The sequence below is a fragment of the Mustela nivalis genome (genome assembly GCF_964662115.1).
Source record: "Mustela nivalis genome assembly, chromosome: 18".
NCBI lineage: Eukaryota > Metazoa > Chordata > Mammalia > Carnivora > Mustelidae > Mustela > Mustela nivalis.
Window position 1 is genome coordinate 53,164,672 of NC_139037.1, and position 18,043 is coordinate 53,182,714.

Genomic DNA, 18,043 nt, shown 5'->3' on the forward strand with positions numbered 1-18,043 from the left:
CTTTTTTTCCTCATTTGTTTACTATTATTATTGAGTGATTGATCGGTTTTGTTATTCAGTTAGCAAACATATACAACATCATTAATGTTTGTTGTAGTGTTCAACAATTCATCAGTTGTGTGTAACTCCCTGTGCTCATCACAACATGTGCCCTCCTTAATATCTGACACCTGGTTACCTCATTGTCCCACCTCCCTCCCTTCTGGAACTCTCAGTTTTTTCCTGGAGTCCAGAGTCTCTCAAGATTTGTCACCCTTTATGTGTTAACTTCCAGAAAAATTTTACAAAGCTGGAGGCATCACATTGCCTGACTTTAAGCTATATTACAGAGCTTGGATCACCAAGACAGCATGGTTCTAGCACAAAAACAGATGCATAGGCCAATGGAACAGAACAGAGAGCTCAGATATGGACCCTCAACTCAATGGTCTAATAATGTTTGACCAAGCAGGAATAACATATCCATTGGAAAAAAGACAGTCCCTTCCATAAATGGTGCTGGAAAATTGGATAGCTATATAGAGAATAATGAACCTGGTCTATTCTCTTATGCCATATGGAAAGATTAACTCTAAATGGATGAAAGACCTCAATGTGAGACAGGAATCCATCATAATCCTAAAGAAGAACATAGACTGTAACCTCATTGACATTGGCAACAGCAACTTCTTTCAAGACATGTCTCTAAAGGCAAGGGAAAGAAAAGCACAAATGAACTACTGAAACTTCAGCAAGACAAAATGTTTCTGTACAGCAAAGGAAAGAGTCAACAAAAAAAACAGGCAACCCACAGAATGGGAGAAGATATTTGCAAATGACAGTAGAGATAAAGGACTGATATGCAAGATATATAAAGAACTTCTCAAACTCAGGCACCTGGGTGCCTCAAGTAATTGAGCACCACCTTTGGCTCAGGCCATGATCCTGGAGTCCTCGAATTAAGTCCCATTTTGAGCTTCGAGCTCCGCAGGGATTCTGCTTCTCCCTCTGATCCTCTATCCCTGTGCTTTCTCTCTCTTTCTCTCTCTCTCTCTCTCTCTCTCAAATAAATAAATAAATCATTTTTAAAAAAAAAGATCTTCTCAAACTCAACACCCAAAAAACAGATAACCATGTCAAAACATGGGCAGAACCGTGCTGTCTTGGTGATCACAGATTTGTAGGAAAGCTTGAAATCAGGCAACATGATGCCCCCAGTTTTGTGGGTTTTTTTCAGCATTTCCTTAACACTTTGGTGTCTCTTCTGATTCCATACAGATTTTAGGATTGTTTGCTCCAGTTCATTGAAAAATGCTGGTGGTATAGAAGAATGAAACTCGACCATTCTCTTACACCACAAACAGAGATAAACTCAAAATGGATAAAAGACCTCAACGTGAGACAGGAATCCATCAGAATCCTAGAGGAGAACATAGGCAGTAACCTCTTCGACATTGGCCTCAACAACTTCTTTCAAGATATGTCTCCAAAGGCAAAGGAAACAAAAGCAAAAATAAACTTTAGGGACTTCATCAAAATCAAAAGCTTCTGCGCAGCTAAGGAAACAGTCAATAAAACCAAGAGGGAATGCACAGAATGGGAGAAGATAATCACAAATTATACTACAAAAGGCTGATATCCAGGATCTATGAAGAACTCCTCAAACTCAATACACACAAAACAGATAATCATGCCAAAAATATAGGCAGAAGACATGAACAGACACTTCTCCAATGAAGACATACAAATCAGACACATGAAAAAATGTTCATCATCACTAGTCATGAGGGAGATTCAAATCAAAACCACATTGAGATATTACCTTACACCAGTTGGAATGGCCAAAATTAACAAGACAGTGAACAACGTGTGCTGGAGAGGATGTGGAGAAAGGGGAACCCTCTTACACTGTTGGTGGGAATGCAAGTTGGTGCAGCCACATTGGAAAACAGTGTGGAGATTCCTTAAGAAATTAAAAGTAGAGCTTCATATGACCCTACAATTGCACTATTGAGTATTTACCCCAAAGATACGGATGTAGTGAAAAGAAGGGCCATTTGTACCCCAATGTTCATAGCAGCCATGGCCATGGTTGCCAAACTGTGGAAAGAACCAAGATGCCCTTCAACGGATGAATGGATAAGGAAGATGTGGCCCATATATACTATGCAATATTATGCCTCTATCAGAAAGGATGAGTACCTAACTCTTGTATCAACATGGACGGGAGTGGAAGAGATTATGCTGAGTGAAATAAGTCAAGCAGAGAGCATCAATTTTCGTATCGTTTTGCTTATTTGTGGAGCATAAGAAATAACACGGAGGATATAGGGAGATGGCGAGAAGGGAGTTGGGGGCAATTGGAGGGAGAGATGAACCATGAGAGACTGTGGACTCTGAAAAGCAATCTGAGGGTTTGGAGGGGTGGGGAGTGGAGGTTGGGTGAGCCTGGTGGTGGCTATTATGGAGGGCACGTATTGCACGGAGCACTGGGTATGGTGTATAAACAATGAATTCTGGAACAATAAAACAAAATTTTAAAAATAAATAAAAATTTTTTAAAAGAAAGAAAAAAATGGGCAGAAGACATGGGCAGACACTTCTCCAAAGAAGACATACAAATGGTTAACAGACACATGAAAAAGTGTCCATCATCATCATTAGTCATCAGGGAATTTATAACAATGAATCATGGAACATTACAGCAAAAACTAATGATGTACTGTATGGTGACTAACATAACACTATTTAAAAAATCACATTGAGGTATCACCTTACACCAGTTAGAGTGGCAAAAATTTACAAGGCAAGAAACAGAATTGTTGGAAAGGTTGTGACAAAAGCGGTACCCAGTTACACTGTTGGTGGGAATCCAAGTTGGTACGGCTACTTTGGAAAACAGTGTGCAGGTTCCTCAAAAACTTCAAAATACAGCTACTCAATGACCCAGGAATTGCACTACTGGGTATTTACCCCAAAGATACAGGTGTAGTGAAAAGAAGGGCCATCTGCACCCCAATGTTCATAGCAGCAATGTCCACTATAGCCAAACTGTGGAAAGAGCCAAGATGCTCTTCAACAGATGAATAGATAAAGAAGATATGGTCCATATACACAATGGAATATCACTCAGTCACCAGAAAGGATGAATACACAGCTTTTGCCTCAATGTGGATGCACCTGGAGGAAGTTATGCTAAGCGGATTAAGTCAAGTGGAGACAGTTAATTGTCAGATGGTTTCACTTACTTGTGGGACATAAGGAATATCATGGAGGACATTAGGAAAAGGAAGGGAAAATGAATGGGATGAAATCATGGTAAGACAAACCATGAGAGACCATGGACTCCAAGAAACAAACTGAGGCTTTTAAAGGGGAGGTGGGTGGGCGAATGGGATAGCCTAGTAATGGCTAAGAAGGAGGGCACGTATTTTACAGAGTACTGGGTGTTATAGGTAAACACTGTAGCATGGAAAACTCCATCCGAAAGGAATGATGTACTGTATGGTGAGTAAATTAACATAGTAAAGAAAATTTTTTAATAAAAAAATAAAACTAAGTAATAAGGATACAACTCAAAAAAGGGGTCAATTGATAGTGGGGAGACAAGATGGCAGGGAAGTAGGAGGAGGTGCCCTTTCAACCTGTATCCTAAAGTGAGCTGATTACCTACCAAAGAACTTCAATCACCCATGAAATCAGCCTGAGATCAGAATTATACATGTCTGGATCTCTACAGGGGCAGAAGTTGCCAGTGGGCAGGTAAAGCAGAGTGGGAATGTCAGACTGATACCAGAAGATAAACAAAAGGGGGAGGGAGCCACCAGAGGTGACCCATTGGAAAGTAATACCCCAATACGAGAGTGCCCTGCATCTGGGGACCAGTATTAACTTGGAGTCTGGTTGAAAGCATTCAAAAAGAGCAAAGGATCACAGGAGGGGGGAATTGTGGGAATCGGGGTGGTTAGGGACAGGGGCTTAAGTCCCCGGACCCAAGACAGCCACCTCTGGCGCTGAGCCAGAGAGAGTGCGGCAGAGAAACCAGGTCTTGGTCCCTGAGCAGCCAGTGCACCTGAGAACGCCTGGGAGCCTCGCCAGCTGGCAGAAGCATAGCTTTTTGCACTCTCCACGTGAGTGCCACGCTGTGCTATCAGAGCCTGAGACGCGCGCACCCCTTACCATCCCCTGAGATAGGTGCGCGAAGGTGCCAACCCAGCACTCTCGAACCCGGAAAGACCAGGCACTCCCAACCCAGGCCAGTGGGAAAATCTCAGTGTATGATCGCTGCTTGGAACCTCTCTGGTGGTCCGGAGCTGGCCAGAAGGCCGCCACTGTCCTGGTTTTGGGTACAAGCAGGAGTTCCTGTGTCCCCAAGGACCGTGACTCGGAAGTGCTCTACCAGCAGCCTAAAGGGAACTTATGTGTTCTGCAGCACCCAGGGAGGAACAGACTGAGGCTTCTGTCTGAGAGGGAGGTCGGGGTGCAGTTCTTTCCTCTAAACCTCCAAAAGCCATCAAAAGCTGTCAAGGCAAGAGAAAACTAACGAACAAACATAAAAACCTCCAGACAACAAAAGCCTGAAAAACCGGTTTTCTCAGAGCCCACCCCCTTGAGGGGGGGTGGGAGGACTTAATTCAGGGAACACTACCTGAAAACCCATGTGGTAGGCCCATCCCCCAGAAAACCACACAGGAAAAAAAAGAAGAAGAAGAAAAAAAAGACCACAAGAGAACAACTACCACTACTTTATAGATACAACTTTTTTTTAAATGATTTCTTAAAAATTGTTATTTTTTCAGCATAACAGTATTCATTATTTTTTCACCACACCCAGTGCTCCATGCAATCTGTGCCCTCTATAATATCCTCCACCTGGTACCTCAACTTCCCACCCCCCCGCCACTTCAAACAATCTGAGGATTGTTTTTCAGAGTCCATAGTCTCTCATGGTTCACCTCCCCTTCCAATTTACCCCCACTCCCTTTTCCTCTCTAACTCCCCATGTCCTCCATGCTATTTGTTATGCTCCACAAATAAGGGAAACCATATGATAATTGACTCTGTTTGCTTGACTTATTTCACTCAGCATAATCTCTTCCAGTCCCGTCCATGTTGCTACAAAAGTTGGGTATTCATCCTTTCTGATGGAGGCATAATACTCCATAGTGTATATGGACCACATCTTCCTTATCCATTCGTCTGTTGAAGGGCATCTTGGTTCTTTCCACAGTTTGGCGACCGTGGCCATTGCTGTATAAACATTGGGGTACAGATGGCCCTTCTTTTCACATCTGTATCTTTGGGGTAAACACCCAGGAGTGCAATTGCAGGGTCATAGGGAAGTTCTATTTATAATTTCTTGAGGAATCTCCACACTGTTCTCCACAGAGGCTGCACCAACTTGCATTCCCACCAACAGTGGAAGAGCGTTCCCCTTTCTCCATATCCTCTCCAACACATGTTGTTTCCTGTCTTGTTATTTTTGGCCATTCTCACTGGTGTAAGGTGATATCTCAATGTGGTTTTAAATTGAATCTCCCTGAGGGCTAGTGATGATGAACATTTTTTCATGTGTCTGTTAGCCATTTGTATGTCTTTATTGGAGAAGTGTCTGTTCATATCTTCTGCCCATTTTTTGTTATGCTTGTCTGTTTGGTGTGTGTTGAGTTTGAGGAGTTCATTATAGATCCTGGATATCAACCTTTTGTCTGTACTGTCATTTGCAAATATCTTCTCCCATTCCGTGGGTTGCCTCTTTGTTTTCTTGACTGTTTCCTTTGCTGTGCAGAAGCTTTTGATTTTGATGAAGTCCCAAAAGTTTATTTTCACTTTTGTTTCCTTTGCCTTTGGAGACATAAATATAAACTCAAAATGGATAAAAGACCTCAACGTGAGACAGGAACCCATCAGAATCCTAGAGAAGAACACAGGCTGTAATATCTTTGATATCAGGCACAGCAACACTCTCAAGATATGTCTCCATAGATACAACTTTTATTTTTAATTTGCTCCCACTATTCTGGTTCATTTCTAAAATTTTATACAGATAATTTTTAGCCTATTTATCATCACAGTGAGATGTCCATTACATCAAATTCCATAATAATCTTTTAACCTGAACTTTTTGATACATATACCCATGTTTTTCTTTTGCTTTTTTATTTCTTCATTTTTAAAAAATTTTAGTTTACTTTAATTTAGTTTATTCTTTTTTTATTTTTATTTTTTAATATTCATATAGAGTTAAACTTCAAGGTAATCCCCTTTCCCCAAAAATGCTACACCTATAGGTAAACCAATTTTTAATCCCCTTTTATCTTAGGAAATTTGAGTCCTTAACAAAGATATCAAGATACATCCAGAAAGAATCAAAATAAACTTCCTCGCCCACACTGAGAATTTATAACCACTCTCCCATCTTTTTCTTCCACCAGTGCTTCTGTGTATTTGTGTTTCTCCTGATAATATATAAATCTTATACTTGGGGTTCTTTTGGACAACGTTCTTTTTTTTTTTTTTTTTTTCATATATATATTTTTTTCTCTTGTCATATACATTTATCAGTCTTTTTTTTTTGTCTGTTTTTATTTGTATACTTCATAAATCTTACCTTGGGGCCCATTTGGTCTGAGCTTTCTCTTTTATCTTCCCTTTTTTTTCCTGTCTTCCTCTCTCACTCTCTTTTTTCTTTTTCTCTTCTTTTTCTCTCATTTGGGTGGGGAATCCTGATTGCTCAGAAGTGTTCCAGGGTGCACCTTGACTGCACCATGGTTGATACATCCAGCTACATCCATTCAGCCATCTCTCACCAAAATGACTAGGAGGAGGAATGCCCAACAGAAGAAAATTTCAGAGAATGGGGCTTCTGCAACAGAGCTAATGGCTATCTACATAGACAATATGTCGGAAAGGGAATTCAGGCTAACAATTACCCAGGCAATAGCTAGGTTGGAGAAAGCCATGGATGGCCAAACAGAATTGATTAGTGCAGGGCTAAAAGCCACAAAGCCACCAGTGATGATGTTCATAATGTTAGGGCAGAACTGAAAGCCACCAGGGATGATATTCACAATGCTCTCAATGAGTTCCAATCTAATCTAAATTTCCTTAAAGCTAGGGTAACTGAGACAGAAGATAGAATTAGTGATCTGGAGGACAAACAGATAGAAAGAAAGGATCAGGAGGAAGACTGGAACAAACAGCTTAGAAGCCACAAAAACAGAATCAGGGAAATAAATGATGCCATAAAACGTTCCAACATCAGAATTATTGGAATCCCGGAAGGGGAGGAGAAAGAAAGAAGTCTAGAAGATATAGTGGAACAAGTTCTCCGTGAAAATTTTCCCAAAATCGTGAATTGAACTAGCGTTCATGTACTAGAGGCAGAATGGTTCCCCCCCAAGATTATAGATTCTTGAAAATCCTTGAGACACCTAATAGTATGAATGAAGAATTATAATTGTAGGCAGGCCCTCTTGAAGGCAGCTAGGACAAAGAAGCTCCTTAAGTACAGAGGAAAGCCCATCAGAATAATGTCAGACCTGTTCACAGAAACCTGGCAAGCCAGAAAGGGTTGGCAAGATGTATTCAGGGCACTAAATGAGAAGAACATGCAGCCAAGAGTACTTTATCCAGCAAGACTGACCTTCAAAATGGATGGAGAGATAAAGAGTTTCCAAGACTGGCAAGACTAAAAAGAGTATGCGACCACCAAGCAGACACTGCAGGAAATATTAAGGGGGGGTTCTATAAAAGAGGAAAAATACTAAGAATATCATTGAACAGAAATACAGAGACAATCTACAGAAAGAAAGACTTCAAAGGTAACATGATGTCAATAAAAACGTATCTATCAATCACTCTCAATGTGAATGGCCTAAATGCACTCATAAAAAGACACAGGTTGCAGATTGGATAAAACAATACGACCCATCCATATGTTGTCTACAAGAGACCCATTTGGAACCTAAGTATACACCCAGACTGAAAGTGAAGGGATGGAGAAGCATCTTTCATGCCAATGGGCCTCAAAAGAAGGCTGGGGTAGTGATTCTCAAATTAGATAAATTAGATTTCAAACTAAAGACTGTAGTTAGAGATACAGAAGGACACTACATCATTCTTAAAGGGACTATCCACCAAGATGATCTAACCATTATAAATACCTATATGCCCAATATGGGAGCAGCCAATTACATAAGAAAACTGTTAATCAAGTTAAAGAGTCATATTGATATGAATTCACTAATCATAGGAGATCTTAACATGCCTATCTCAGAAATAGATCATCGAAGCAGAAAATCAATAAAGAAACAAGAGCATTGAATGACACATTGGACCAGATGGACCTCATAGATATATACAGAACATTCCACCCTAAAACAACAGAATATTCATTCTTCTCAAGTGCACATGGAACCTTCTCCAGAATAGACTACATATTGGGTCACAAATCAGGACTCAACTGATACCAAAAGACTGAAATTATTCCCTGCATATTCTCAGATCACAATGCTTTGAAACTGGAGCTCAATCACGAGGAAAAGTTCCGAAGGAAACAAAACACCTGGAAGCTAAAGTCCACCTTGCTTAAAAATGCTGGGATCAACAAGGAGATCAAAGAAGAACTGAAACAATTCATGGAAACCAATGAGAATTAAGACACTTTGGTCAAAAACCTATGGGATACAGCAAAGGCGGTCCTAAGGGGGAAATACATAGCCATCTAAGCCTCCCTCAAAAGAATTGAAAAATCCAGAACACACCAGCTGTCTCTACACCTTAAAGAACTAGAGAATCAACAACAAATCAAACCAACTCCACACATAAGAAGGGAAATAATCAAGATTGGAGCTGAGATCAATGAGGTTGAAACCAGAGATACAGTAGAACATATCAATGTGATAACCAAGACAGCATGGTACTGGCATAAAAAGAGATACATAGAACAGTGGAACAGAGTAGATAGTCCAGATATGGACCGTCAACTCTATGGTCAAATAATCTTCGACAAAACAGAAAAAAATATACAGTGGAAAAAAGACAGTCTTTTCAATAAATGGTGCTGGGGAAACTGGGCAGCTATATGTAGAAGACTGAAACTCGACCATTCTCTTACACCATACACAAAGATAAACTCAAAATGGATAAAAGACCTCAACGTGAGACAGGAATCCATCAGAATCCTAGAGGAGAACATAGGCAGTAATCTCTTCCATATCAGCCACAGCTACTTCTTTCAAGATATGTCTCCAAAGGCAAAGGAAACAAAAGTGAAGATGAACTTTTGGGACTTCATCAAAATCAAAAGCTTCTGCACAGCAAAGGAAACAGTCAAGAAAACAAAGAGGCAACTCACGGAATGGGAGAAGATATTTGCAAATGACAGTACAGACAAAAGGTTGATATCCAAGATCTATAATAAACTCCTCAAACTCAACACACACAAAACAGACAAGCATATCAAAAAATGGGCAGAAGATATGGACAGACACTTCTCCAATAAAGACATACAAATGGCTATCAGACACATGAAAAAATGTTCATCATCACTAGCCATCAGGGAGATTCAATTTAAAACCACATTGAGATATCACCTTACACCAGTGGGAATGGCCAAAATTAGCAAGAGAGGAAACAACATGTGTTGGAGAGGATATGGAGAAAGGGGAACGCTCTTCCACTGTTGGTGGGAATGCAAGTTGGTGCAGCCTCTTTGGAGAACAGTGTGGAGATTCCTCAAGAAATTAAAAATAGAACTTCCCTATGACCCTGCCATTGCACTCCTGGGTTTTTACCCTAAAGATACAGATGTTGTGAAAAGAAGGGCCATCTGTACCCCAATGTTTATAGCAGCAATGGCCACGGTCGCCAAACTGTGGAAAGAACCAAGATGCCCTTCAACAGACGAATGAATAAGGAAGATGTAGTCCATATACACTATGGAGTATTATGCCTCCATCAGAAAGGATGAATACCCAACATTTGTAGCAACAAAAGTTGGACTGGAAGAGATTATGCTGAGTGAAATAAGTCAAGCAGACAGAGTCAATTATCATATGGTTTCCCTTATTTGTGGAGCATAACAAATAGCATGGAGGACATGGGGAGTTAGAGAGGAGAAGGGAGTTGGGGGAAATTGGGAGGGGAGGTGAATCATGAGAGACTATGGACTCCGAAAACAATCTGAGGGTTTTGAAGGGACTGGGGGTGGGAGGTTGGGGTACCAGGTGGTGGGTATTATAGAGGGCATGGATTGCATGGAGCACTGGGTGTAGTGAAAATATAATCAGTACTGTTATGATGAAAAAAAAGTAAATTAAAAAAACATATCAATGAAACTAGAAGCTGGTTTTTGATAGAATCAATAAGATCTATAAACCATTGACCATACTAACCCAAAAGAAAAGAGAGAAAGCCCAAATTCATAAAATTATGAATGAAAAGGGAGAGATCACATCTAACACCAAGGAAGTAGAAACAATCATCAGAAGTTATTATCAATAGTTATATACCAAAAGCTAGCAACCTAGATGAAATGGATGCATTCCTGGAAAACTATAAACTCCCAAAATTGAACAAGGAAGAAATTGACAACCTGAATAGACTGATATCTAGTAACGAGATTGGAGCAGTGATCAAAAGCCTCCCAAAAAACAAGAGCCCAGGACCTGATGGATTTCCTGCGGAATTCTACCAAACTTTAAAAGAAGAAATAACACCTATTCTCCTGAAGCTGTTTCAAAAAATTGAGGCAGAAGGAAAACTTCCAGACTCTTTCTATGAAACCAGCATTACCCTGATCCCCAAACCAGGCAAAGATCCTACCAAAAAGGAAAATTTCAGACCAATATCACAGATGAATATGGATGCTAAGATTCTCAACAAGGTCCTAGCAAACAGGATCCAACAGCACATTAAAAAGATTATCCACCATGACTAGGTGGGATTCATCCCTGGGCTACAAGGATGGTTCAACATTCGCAAATCAATCAATGTGATAGAACAAATCAATAAGAGAAGAGAGAAGCATAGGGTCCTCTCAATCGATGCAGAAAAAGAATTTGACAAAATCCAGCATCCGTTCCTGATTAAAACGCTTCAAAGTATAGGGATAGAGGGAACATTCCTGAACTTCCTAAAATCTATCTATGAAAGACCCACAGCAAATATCATCCTCAATGGGAAAAGCTTGCAACCTTCCCGTTGAGTTCAGGAACAAGACAAGGATGCCCACTCTCACCACTCTTGTTCAACATAGTATTAGAAGTCCTAGCAACAGCAATCAGACAACAAAGAGAAATAAAAGGTATCCAAATTGGCAATGAAGAAGTCAAATTCTCTCTCTTCGCAGATGACATGATTCTTTCTTTTTTTAAAAAAAAAAGATTTTATTTATTTAATTGACAGAGAGAAATCACAAGTAGATGGAGAGGCAGGCAGAGAGAGAGAGAGAGGGAAGCAGGCTCCCTGCCGAGCAGAGAGCCCGATGCGGGACTCGATCCCAGGACCCTGAGATCATGACCTGAGCCGAAGGCAGCGGCTTAACCCACTGAGCCACCCAGGCGACCTGACATGATTCTTTCTATGGAAAACCCAAAAGACTCCACCCCCAAACTACTAGAACTCATAAAGCAATTCAACAACATGGCAGGATACAAAGTCAATGTGCAGAAATCTGTGGCTTTCTTATACACTAACAATGAAAATACAGAAAGGGAAATTATAGAATCAATTCCATTTACTATAGCACCAAGACCATAAGATACCTGGGAATAAACCTAAACAAAGAGGTAAAGGATCTGTACTAGAAGAACTACAGAACACTCATGAAAGAAATTGAAGAAGACACAAAAAGATGGAAGACCATCGGAAGATTAAACATTGTTAAAATGTCTATACTGCCTAGAGCAATCTATACTTTTAATGCCATTCCGATCAAAATTTCACTGGTAATTTTCAAAGAGCTGGAGAGAATAATCGAAAAATTTGTATGGAACCTGAATCACTAAGGAAATGTTGAAAAACAAAAATAAAACTGGGGGCATCATGCTACCTGATTTCAAGCTTTACTCCAAAGCTGTGATCACCAAGACAGCATGGTACTGGCATAAAAACAGACACATAGACCAGTAGAACAGAATAGAGAGTCCAGATATGGACCGTCAACTCTATGGTCAAATAATCTTCGATAAAACAGAAAAAAATATACAGTGGAAAAAAGACAGTCTCTTCAATAAATGGTGCTGGGAAAACTGGGCAGCTGTATGTAGAAGACTGAAACTCGACCATTCTCTTACACCATACACAAAGATAAACTCAAAATGGATAAAAGACCTCAACGTGAGACAGGAATCCATCAGAATCCTAGAGGAGAACATAGGCAGTAATCTCTTCCATATCAGCCACAGCTACTTCTTTCAAGATATGTCTCCAAAGGCAAAGGAAACAAAAGTGAAGATGAACTTTTGGGACTTCATCAAAATCAAAAGCTTCTGCACAGCAAAGGAAACAGTCAAGAAAACAAAGAGGCAACTCACGGAATGGGAGAAGATATTTGCAAATGACAGTACAGACAAAAGGTTGATATCCAAGATCTATAATAAACTCCTCAAACTCAACACACACAAAACAGACAAGCATATCAAAAAATGGGCAGAAGATATGGACAGACACTTCTCCAATAAAGACATACAAATGGCTATCAGACACATGAAAAAATGTTCATCATCACTAGCCATCAGGGAGATTCAATTTAAAACTACATTGAGATATCACCTTCCACCAGTGGGAATGGCCAAAATTAGCAAGAGAGGAAACAACATGTGTTGGAGAGGATGTGGAGAAAGGGGAACCCTCTTACACTGTTGGTGGGAATGCAAGTTGGTGCAGCCTCTTTGGAGAACAGTGTGGAGATTCCTCAAGAAATTAAAAATAGAACTTCCCTATGACCCTGCCATTGCACTACTGGGTTTTTACCCTAAAGATACAGATGTTGTGAAAAGAAGGGCCATCTGCACCCCAATGTTTATAGCAGCAATGGCCACGGTCGCCAAACTGTGGAAAGAACCAAGATGCCCTTCAACGGATGAATGGATAAGGAAGATGTGGTCCATATACACTGTGGAGTATTATGCCTCCATCAGAAAGGATGAATACCCAACTTTTGTAGCAACATGGACGGGACTGGAAGAGATTATGCTGCATGAAATAAGTCAAACAGAGAGAGTCAATTATCATATGGTTTCACTTATTTGTGGAGCATAACAAATAGCATGGAGGACATGGGGAGTTAGAGAGGAGAAGGGAGTTGGGGGAAATTGGAAGGGGAGGTGAACCATGAGAGACTATGGACTCTGAAAAACAATCTGGGGGTTTTGAAGGGGCGGGGGGTGGGAGGTAGGGGTACCAGGTGGTGGATATTATAGAGGGCACGGATTGTATGGAGCACTGAGTGTGGTGCAAAAATAATGAATACTGTTATGCTGAAAAGAAATAAAAAATAAATTTAAAAAAAAAAAAGAAAGGCCAAAATTGACAGGTGCTCCATGCAATCCGTGCCCTCTCTAATACTCACCACACCACCTGGTTCTATGTTCTCGTCTAGGATTCTGATGGATTCCTGTCTCACGTTGAGGTGTTTTATCCATTTCGAGTTTATCTTTGTGTACGGTGTAAGAGAATGGTTGAGTTTCATTCTTCTACATATAGCTTCCCAGTTTTCCTAGCACCATTTATTGAAGAGACTGTCTTTTTTCCACTTATATTTTTTCCTGCTTTGTCGAAGAGTATTTGCCCATAGAGTTGAGGGTTCATATCTGGGCTCTGTACTCTGTTCCACTAGTCTATGTGTCTGTTTTTATGCCAGTACCATGCTGTCTTGGTGATCACAGCTTTGTAAAAAAGCTTGAAGTCAGGTAATGTGATGCCCCCAGTTTTACTTTTGTTTTTCAACATTTCCTTAGCAATTCGGGGTCTCTTCTGATTCCATACAAATTTCTGGATTATTTGCTCCAGCTCCTTGAAGAATCTTTAAAAAAAAATTATGATGTACTATATGTTGGTTAACTGATAATAATAATAATGGAGAGGAGAAGGGATTTGGGGGAAATCAGAGGGGGAGATGAACCATGAGAGACTGTGGACTCTGAGGAACTAAGTGAAGGTTTTGGAGGAGAGGTTGGGGGGAGGTTGGGTAAGCCTTGTGGTGGGTATTTTGGAGAGCATGTATTGCATGGAGCACTGGGCACGGTACATAAACGATGAATTCTGGAACACTGAAGAGAAATTTTAAAAATAAATATAAAAATTTTTAAAAGATTAGGAGAGAAAAGTTGTAATTGGATGTGGATATAAATAAAACAATGTTGGGGGAAAAACATTAAAAATAAATAAATAAATATTTTGAGGGGAAAAGAAATCAATGTGCCATTCACAGTACCTTACTTGAACCATGGCCCACATTCACTGTATTATGAGAGGTGTGCTTATAATGCCTTCCTGATTGTAACTGAGAGTAGGATAGAATTATCAGAATGACCTCACTTTGTGCAAAAACAAGGTATCTGAATTATTTCTAGAATAAGAAAGTGTGTTTTCAAAATCCACTTCTGGGTCTGTGATGCACTTAGGATAGTAATTGTGTCTCTATTGGAAATATCTGTAGTTTTAGTGCACCAATGCTTATGGTAAGATGCTCTCCTCCTTCAAGGTAGGGCGGGAGAAAGGCAAAGGTAAATCAGTTATGGTTTCAGAAAACAGTTGTGAGGACATATGTTACTCTCTTTGGTTTAATAACATTCTAACCTCAATCACAGGGTCACTACACATTGCACTATGATTTCAACCTCTCATGTGCTTAAAATTTCACATTCTCCACATCCCATGTCATATAATCTCCTGTACTTTAATGCATTGCACAGATTTTACTCCATAGATAAGCATTACACTTAACCCATACATTAATAGCCTGAGGAGTTTATGATGTAAAATTAGTAATTATCTGGTTTCTGTCCTACAGTATTTTATTACAGATTAGTGTTTCATGTATCAGGATTCAGGACAAAATGATATTGTTCAATAATGTCCACTGTATCTGTGTTCCAGCAGGACAACAAACAAGGCTTTCTGCTGCCAAGGTAATGTTGCGATAATCTTATGTTGATAAAATACAACTTCTGCAGAGGCAGATGACTTTCAGATTACACTCTAAATAGTGTATCTGTATTTTATTCAGATCTCTAAAACTTCATTCATATTTCATATTAACCTATATAGTAAATATTTAAATAGAAATGGAAACTTGTTATAAACCAAATTATAAAATAAACTACTTAAAATGTAAAATAAAATATCAAGGTCTAAGCACTAAACTAAATATAGATGTGAATTATTTGAAAGCACAGCTGACATGGTTTGTTAGTGGAGCACAGTGGTCAGAGAATGGTCTTTGCAAACAGCCTAGCCAGCTTCCGGTCCTCACTCTGCCCCAAACCAGCATGTGAATTTACACAGTTCTCTCAACTTCTTTGCAGCAAACTTCTTCTCTTTACAATGAAAATGATGCAATGCCAGTGCGTACCTCACGCAGTTATGAAGACCTATAAAAATACCAGAAGTACAGCTATAGCACTGATTCATGCAGAGTAAGTGCTGTTTCAGTATTACGACTTCCACTCTGGGAAGCTTCTTAACAATAACTAACAACAACAACAAAAAAAAAACCGTAATTATTTCTCAGTGAAAATACTGGATCTGATACGATTAATATGGTTCTCACATGTGCTCAGGCAGGCCCCTCAGGTTCTCAAGATGATGATCAATCCCTGGGAAGTGACAGAATGGGGCCAAAACATTTTGCAGTAGGAATGGTCTACTTATCACAGACCATCTAGGGATTCCAGGAGCTTTCTCTCTTCCTTACCATCCTCTCTTTCTTTTCCACCCTTATTACAGATTCAGGTCCACAGTGCTGATTCTTAAGCATCTGTTTTACACCCACTTCCTGATCATTCTCCTTAAAGGTATCCACAAGACAAAACCAGACTTAAGGTGCAACACATTTCCTCACGATTTGGAATGTAATTTTGTCTTCTATCCTCACAATGTTGGCAGGGTGTGTCCAATGGCACCTCCTGCCTCTTCTGCTTCTCTAACCATTTCTCTCAGCCCCAGGAATGACAGACTTCATAATTTATCTGCAATGTTTAAATCAGTGACACATTCAGAACTGATCTGTCCCATGCTATAGGTAATGACTGAGGTTGTATGTTTTTTTTTTCCATTGTAGGTATCAATTTCAGTTTTCTGAAAATGTATGAAGCATTCTCTCCACTTGCTGTCACTTACCATTGCTTTGTCCAGGTGAAACCACCTCATCTTTAGTACTGACTTTTCCAAGGAAGATCCTGGTACTTCTCTCCACCCCCTCCTACCTCTCAAAGTCTTTGGCAACCCCGCAGAAACAAGCCATCAAAGTTACTCATCATATCCAAATCTTCATTAAGCCTTTTTGTTCATAGGGACGCATGTTGCTATCATTTAGAGGAAAACGTGCTGAATGGCAGAATGGCTTCTAGGAACTTGGCAATAGCAACAATATACTTATCACAGACAACAGTTGGAATCCTGGGCAATTTCTCTCTTCCTTTCCATGATCTCTGCCATTACTACACTGAAGGTAGATTGAGACCCACAGGTTCGCTTCTCAAACACCTGATTATAGCCAACTCCTTGCTAATGCTATCAAAAGGAGTTCCCCAGACATCAGCAGCTTTGGGGTTGAAATATTTCTACCATGATTTGGGACTCAGACTTCTTTTGTACATCCATAGAATGGGCAGGGAAGTGTGCATCAGCAATATCTGCCTCCTGAGTATCTTCCAGAACATCATGATCAGCCCCATGAATTCCTGCTGGAAGGATTTTAAAGTCAAAGCCCCAGAGTATGTCAGCTTCTCCATTTCTCTCTGCTGGATCATGCACATAATGGTAAATTTTATCATGCCTATGTATGTGCTTTATATATCAGGGAAACAGAGCAGCAGAAAAGTCACAAAGAAAAAGGACTTTGGAGTCTGTTCTACTTCCAGTTATGAGACAACTGCAGGGTTAATTTTTATAGCACTGGTAGTATTCCCTGAAGCTTCATTCTGTGTGCTCACAATCTGGGCCAGTGGCTCCACGGTCTTCTTCCTGCACAGGCACAGGCAGCGGGTCCAGAACATTCACAGGCCTAATAACATCTCCCCTAGATTCTCTGCTGAGTCCAGAACCACCCAGAGCACCCTTGCCCTGGTGACCACCTTTGTGTCTTTTTCCTTCCTCTTTTCCATCTTTCAAGTTGGTGCTGTTTTTATTTATAATCCCAATTGGTGGTTAGTGAAGACCTCTGACCTCCAGTTCTATGTGTTTTCCAGTGGCCAGCCCCTTTTTGCTCAGGAGCCAAGACTCTACAGTAACTAGGGTCTGCTTTGTGAGGACAAGAAACACAAAATCCCCTATTCCCACCAGAAAAATATAAATTGTATGATTTTGCACAATTTCCAGTTGTTTATTCTCATTAGACTCAAAAAGTCAACAGAGAATCTTAGAGAGAAGATCTGTATCTTTCTAAGGTAAAACCTACGGGTATTCAGGATTTCCTCAGATGCCTGAGTGTCAGGACTATGTGGGCATAGCTGAGGTGAATAAATCAGGGTAGCCTCATCCAGATACATAGTATCTTACTGATAATGGTCTTTTTTAAAAAAAAAAAAATGTCCTCATTTGAATTCAATTTCGTTAATACATAATGTATTAAAATTTCCAGGGTAAAATTTAGTGATTCATCAGTTGCATATAATATCCTATGCTCATTACATTAGTGCCCTCCTTAATGTCCATCACCCAATTACCCTTTCCCCCATCTCTCCTCCAATCTTAACCAAATATTGCTTGAGGTAAGCTGAATGGATGTGATCCTAGCCCTTTGTCAGATTAATTACAGCATTTGAACTGATGTTTTCATGGGAAACCGTGTGAGGAAATAATGCACTCCATAAATCAGTGTTGGATATTGTTGGAA

At 40.0% G+C, this 18,043-nt stretch overlaps 1 protein-coding gene and 1 long non-coding RNA gene across 2 annotated transcripts in view; both read left to right on the forward strand.

The window, feature by feature from the left end:
- LOC309852832 overlaps positions 1-18,043 on the forward strand; it is a 642,903-nt gene that overhangs the window by 415,813 nt on the left and 209,047 nt on the right. The gene's annotated exons all lie outside the window — the stretch shown is intronic.
- Positions 16,525-17,442, forward strand: LOC309853939 (vomeronasal type-1 receptor 4-like; the record flags this gene model as incomplete). The annotated part of the gene is made up of 1 exon (XM_082712539.1): positions 16,525-17,442. The coding sequence occupies exon 1, from the start codon at positions 16,546-16,548 to the stop codon at positions 17,440-17,442; it is 897 nt and encodes a 298-aa protein (XP_082568665.1). The 5' UTR covers positions 16,525-16,545.